Source organism: Exophiala aquamarina (assembly GCF_000709125.1).
Source record: "Exophiala aquamarina CBS 119918 chromosome Unknown aczIA-supercont1.21, whole genome shotgun sequence".
Classification (NCBI taxonomy): domain Eukaryota; kingdom Fungi; phylum Ascomycota; class Eurotiomycetes; order Chaetothyriales; family Herpotrichiellaceae; genus Exophiala; species Exophiala aquamarina.
The window spans coordinates 2,270-8,484 of NW_013550567.1; the positions used below are offsets into that span (position 1 = coordinate 2,270).

Below are 6,215 nucleotides of genomic sequence, written 5' to 3' on the forward strand. Positions count from 1 at the left end.
GATTTTATGGAACGATACTAGCTACTTAGTAGCTCGTATATCGCGACCCTGACGACCGAATCGAATGGTAAAACTCTCGACTTATTAATTCGACTACGTCCTATTCGGTTCCCCATAGTAGTTCTACGTACTTAGTCATCTCTACCCAATTTCTGTTTAGGTACACCGCCGCCTGTACAATCGCTAGTAGAAGATAGGTCAGCTCCAAGATTGTGCTAGCTCCGCATTCAGGGTATTTCAGATCTTGGCCTTCGAATTATTATGGGAGCTTTGAATGATCGGTTGTTGGAAAAGGCTGTTATTGACACAGTCTCCTCTCGACGGAGATTTTTGAGCATGTTGTGTAATTTGCATCTACTAATGATGATAGTTCGGCTTCCAGTATCGTCATTTCGCCTGGCTCCACGGACAAGATCAAGTATTGCTTTGATCTTAGGCTCATCTAGATGCCAAAACGTGGGGAACCCGAGAATGATGATGTGCAACTTCGCCGGTGCTGCCTGGAAAGCAGCATCCAAAATCTTGGTCGCTGTTGTGAAGTCCACTTCGTGAGAAGAGCCACGATGTCTGAGTGTCGTCCAAATTGGATTAGACAGTTCATCCTCTCTGCAAACCTTTTGAATGATGTCTAACGCTAGTGTTAGCATTGCAAAGATGACATCTCCGCTGAGCCTGTGTCCACAGTCTGATTCTTTGCGATGAGGAAGCTGTCCAAACATTACAACCGGTAGTTTTGCTTCGTCTATGACCTTTCTTGTCTGTTCTGCAACAAAGTGGTCAACCCTAGAGTTCTGATCACTTGAAAGAAACTCCAGATATAATAACCGCTGTGCGGGAGTACAAAGCCATTTATTGATCGCTTGCGCGAGCCTGTGATCGAAAAGCGTTTGAGAAGGTATCGAATCAATTCTCATAGCGCAGGAAAAGTGTTCCACATGCCATGACGCGAGCTGTTGAAGCAGTTCGTGAACGTCGTCTACCGACATAGAGAGAGAGGCAGAAACGTCAGAGGCAGCTGCCAGGATCAGATTGCTTGTCTCAGTACTTCCGAGTTGCGGAGTCATGCTACGGGGCATTGGGCAGTACTTAGCGTCTGCCCTGAACGTTGACAGCAATCCTTGGGTAATTTCATGTTGTTTGAGGTTTTCGCCATGTTGCCAGAGCATATACTCAGCTAGCGCTCGTAACTCACCCGACAGCCCGATCCGGGCATCCTTCAGTTCTCCTCTGAGCTGTTCGACATCAAGTCTGACCACGCGCACTTCAGCCTGTGATCCGAGCGCTGCTGCATTGCGGACCGCTGCTGCTTGGTCTTTGATAATATCAACGGATTTTCGAAATCGTTCTGAGAAGTCCCGGTGAAGACTGTGGAGGGCTTTCGAGGCACTCGATGACTTGTACCATAGAATTGCGTCGCCAAAAAAGAGAAATACAGCGATATATAATTTGGCAATGGCAATTTGCATGTACTGACTCCGAATCAGCTTTGAGTCAACAGTGCAAAGACCGATGGCGTCACTGATGGAGTCTAAAGCATTGCTAAGCTCTTCGATCGTTTTTGAATGGTTGACGGACGCCTGTGGAGGAGAATTTAGTATCCAAAATCGGCTTTCATTGAAGACAATCAGGCATATGAAAACAAATAGAGGAAGATTTCCGCTAAAACTCACCTTGACGAGAACCGTGGCCGCGCCTGCCACTAATGAGGTATATGTATTGGAACTAGGAAAGATCTGGAAGAGGGTGGAATGCATATCAAACTTTTGCATAAGGCTGTGGAACAATTTCTGCGGCTTCCCTTTGCCAAGGCGCTCTTTTGACTCCCACGTGTATCTTGATGTTTCAACAGCCTTGTGCAGGTCTTCATACGACCACGATTCTTTAGCCTCGTTTGGGAATGCCTTTCGGAGTATGCTCGATAGATATGCACCCTCTCCCTGAAGGACTCGAACCTCCGTGCTAGTACGGGCTCAGCAACCGCCCGGAAGGTACCATTGTCATCCATACCTGGATAAATCGTCATGTTGGAAATACTGCTTCCAGAATGATCTATCTGTTAATGCAGAATCAGGATTGACGCTACTCGGCCCCGCACGGCCAGTTCCTAAGTCCGAAGATGCCAACCGGCCATGCTGCTGCATCAAGTCAGTCGAAGAGGCCATATCGCTACCTGCGGATACAGTAATTTGAGGGAGAAGCGACGTGCAAACAACAGATAATTGAAAGTTCTTCTGCAAGAGGATAGAAAAGCGAGGGGGAATGCGAGTATGCCCGTGCTCCAGCTTTCAACTGGGCTTTGAGCATGGCGCACGAGGCTGTGCAAGATCGGCTACACCCAATTCGACCAAGCGGCTATCGTTGCTCCCACTCGCCAGCCCCCTTGGCAGGCAGTAGAGGCAACCACAGCTCATCAATGCCAGCATGATCAGTGTCTGAGCCGCAATCACGCACTACATGCCTCGACTTGCACAACGCTCTGCTCGCGGTGGCATTGGAGCTCTACAGAACGCTCCGGATGCCTTGTGGCCCCCCGCCGCACCCTCGAACTCCTCAGCCCATGTCTTGAGACTCTAGAAATCAACGTACAGCCATAACAAAGCTCACTACGCCTTAGCACGCGTGACAAGAAAAGCAGAGGAACAACAGAATGCCGCCCCGCGCCGGCACGTACCGATCCTCTCCGCAACCACCCCTTTTCGCTGCTATCGATACCTTGGAGCCCGATAGAGTGTTGGGAAGTCTTGTTGACGATGAGCGCTCAGGACAAGAATCAGATGATGGCATTATACCATTTACTGCACGCTACAGCCGGGCCTCGAAGTCGGCGCAGAACGGCTCTGCTGCCGACGTTGTCATCGGGCGAACAGACTTTGAAGACCTGCGAGCCACAGTTGAACAGCTTGGGTCACAGATGAGCAGTATTGCGGATGTGTTGCGACAAACGCTAGGGAAAGGTGCCACTGGTACTGTACCGAGCGCTTTTGATGTAACAACCGCATTCGATCGAGCACCCACAGATAATATTAAGAAATCTAAAAAGCCAAAGAAACCAAGGGTGTGTTCAGATATTGTTTATTCAGCTGAGGTGTTCCCACATGATGTTCCTGGTCGATCACAGACCCGGACACCAAAGATAATTAAAAGCAAAGATCCTATAAGCGCCAGGCAAAATCGAAGACGGGAGAAATTGACCAAACAATTGGAAGATGCCATTACTACTGGTGACTTTCCAGTATTTGAAGTGCATAAATATCTCTCTGGCGCTAAAATCGGGCGATTTGGACCACGCGCTGTCGCCCTCAGCGGGAGTAGCTCCAGTGATTCGGACGACTCCCGTTATGATGATTATAGGTACGGCGACGATATCCTCGGATACGATGAAAGGGGGTATGGAGATAGAAGATCATCCAACGCCCTAGATGGCTCTTTTGAGATCGTCTCAGAGGGAGGAACGCTCCTCCGTATATACTCCCCTCATATCATGCGAGCTATCGAATCGGTGGCGAGCAACTTTCCAGGAATTGCTCGGGATACTCGGTCTTTGGTGGTTCCAGAGCCATTTTGTGCCCTGTTGTACTTCCGTGATGAGTTATTGCGAGGTGATTCCATTAATATGACCTGCCAAAGTACTCGTCCCCCAGAAAACGGTGACGGCTACTCGGACGGGACAGACTCGGATGCCCAATCCTCCGATGGTGAAGAAGTGACACGTGAAGATGCACTGATTCACATGAAGCTTCTTTATTCCTACCTTGATCGACATTGCCTTTCAGATATGCTTCAAGAAAAAGAGCGCTGGAATCGTGAGATTCCGCTCTGTTCCTTCGAATGGGTGTGGCTGTTATTTCCTCCCGGAGAGCTTGTGTATGAAGGAGGAATTTCCGACACGGAAATGATGCAAGCATATGAGGTCAAGAGTTTCTCCATCGAAGGGCCTTTCAGGTACGACGACGACGATAAACCTATCGTTAATACCAGACGTCTGCGGCGAAGGGATAAAATATCTGCTGGCCATTCCATAAAGAGGCTGAACATCCGAGTAGCATATCGTACACATGACGGCCGCAGAGCTACCTTGAGGACGAAATTGTTCGTGATTTATCCCTTCAAAGGCGAAAAGAGTATACGTGATCTAGAGATCTATCCGGCGAAGCATCTCAAAGATCCAGATGGGAGTATTCGAAGGCGGCTGATTGAACGTGGCCGTCGTTACCAAAGCTTAGCACAAAGAGGTCAGTTCGACTATCATGGGGATACTTTCTCTGGTGTCCGCCGCCGACTGGACACAAGAATCGTCGTCGATTTGGAGACCTATTTCTACGCTTCAAAAGCAACAAATTCGCGACATTTTCAAGCGGAAGAAGACCCTCTCTACCCCCCGCCACCCCGGCCAAGCCGAAGTAGATACGTAATTGACCCGAGGGATCGTTCAGTTTATGACGACAGCGGCTCTGAGATTTCGTACAGAAGGCACCACCGACCTCCGGATCGATGGCGTGGCAGGGCTCCGAAAACCTTCCAGAATACGGCCTCGCTAAAAAGACTCAAGCTATCGTCTGAGGAAGATCTTCCCGATGAGCAGTATCTTATTTGCGTGCCCACAATTCAGGCTTACATTCTCCAGGAACGCCTCTGGGGTAAGTATTCCAAAATTTTCTGTCTCTCATGCCTCATACTTGCCCCAGGGACTGGTGTCCAATCATTAATCGATAAACACAACTTCTCTTTTCGTTCCCGGCTAACCGAGTCTAGAAACCCTCGCTGTCGAATCGATATCCGAATGTGTATACAAGGAGCGCCTCCTTGATGAACTGCAAATCTCCAATGAAGCTCGCCGCTTAGTGCAAGCACTATCTCGGAATTACACAAACAAATTGAAGAACCTAGACTCGCCAGACGGTCCGAATGAGGAGCAACAAACTCCATGGAGCTCGGATTTCGTACCTAATAAAGGCGGAGGTCAGATCATCCTCCTCCATGGCAAACCCGGAGTTGGGAAGACATCAACCGCAGAGTGCTTTGCCGAGCTGAGTCATAGACCTCTTCTCACAATTACCTGTGGTGATCTCGGGACACATGCTTATGAGATCCAACAAAGTCTTGAACGTTGGCTACATCTCGGAACCTTATGGAACTGTGTGCTTCTTTTCGACGAGTCTGATGTTTTCCTGGAGTCGAGGAGCCACGGAGACATCTACCGCAACAGTATTGTGTCTGTCTTCTTAAGAGCGATCGAATATCACACCGGTTTAATGTTCTTAACAACGAACCGTATTGGCAGCTTTGACGAGGCGATCCTGTCACGCATTCACGCCGTCTTGCACCTCCCGAATCTAACAATAGAAAACCGCAGGGAGATCTGGGATACCAGCTTCAGGAAGCTCGCAGAGGAGAGGCCGACCATCAAGGTTGATTTTGCACTAATGAATTATGCTTACTACGACGAGAAGATCCGCAAATTAGATTGGAATGGGAGAGAGATTCGGAACGCATTCAATACGATGATAGCGCTAGCAGAGTGGGACGCACAGCATAATAATAAATACACGAAGGATGGTAAGGTTCTAGTTACAAGGCTTCATTTGGAGGAGGTAGCCACTATGAGTGGAACATTTAAGGAGTATCTAGAGGAGTTGCGAGGTATGACTGATGACGAGCACATGAGAAGTCAGGGGATTCGGGGTATATAAGTAGTCTTTCTCATCCCGTAGTTAAGTAATTAATCGTCCCTTTTAATATATATTATTAGGAGTACTAAGGCTAACGAATAAATTAGGTTAAGCCTCCGTAATATTTAGCTAAAGTCACGTAATCTATAGGCTAAGAGCACCGTTAAGCCTACTATATCTATATTTAGACCGGGTATATTAGGGTTTAGCTAGTAATTTAGAGTAATTCGTCTAACTACCGTATAACGAGGATTCTAAAGCTAAGGAGAGAAAAGAAAAGAGGAAATCTATCTATCGTACGAATAAAGGAAATACTTCCTACCCTCTCCGATAGTAGATTAATATAGTTTCCTAGGAGATAATCGATAGGAAGGAGTTACGTAGCTTCGGCTATATAGTTAACTAAAGGTATATATCCGAGGGATAGGGTTTAGATCTATAGTAGAAGTAGCTAGAGTTAAAAGAGTAAAATATATCGTAGTTTTTTATCTTAGTAAATAACTTAGGATCTATCTAAGTAAAGGAGTATAGGCCTATTTTATATAG

The 6,215-nt window shown here is 47.4% G+C and overlaps 2 protein-coding genes across 2 annotated transcripts; one reads left to right on the forward strand and one right to left on the reverse strand.

Moving 5' to 3' along the window:
• Positions 1 to 227: 227 nt before the first annotated feature.
• Positions 228 to 2,162, reverse strand: A1O9_12063 (uncharacterized protein; the record flags this gene model as incomplete). The annotated part of the gene is made up of 3 exons (XM_013398862.1): positions 228 to 1,577; positions 1,671 to 1,959; positions 2,008 to 2,162. The coding sequence occupies 3 exons, from the start codon at positions 2,160 to 2,162 to the stop codon at positions 228 to 230; spliced, it is 1,794 nt and encodes a 597-aa protein (XP_013254316.1).
• A 2,590-nt stretch (positions 2,163 to 4,752) lies between these two features.
• A1O9_12064 (uncharacterized protein) lies at positions 4,753 to 5,690 on the forward strand (the record flags this gene model as incomplete). The annotated part of the gene is made up of 1 exon (XM_013398863.1): positions 4,753 to 5,690. A coding segment is annotated over one exon (938 nt), but the record flags the coding sequence as incomplete, so codon positions are not given.
• Positions 5,691 to 6,215: the final 525 nt, after the last annotated feature.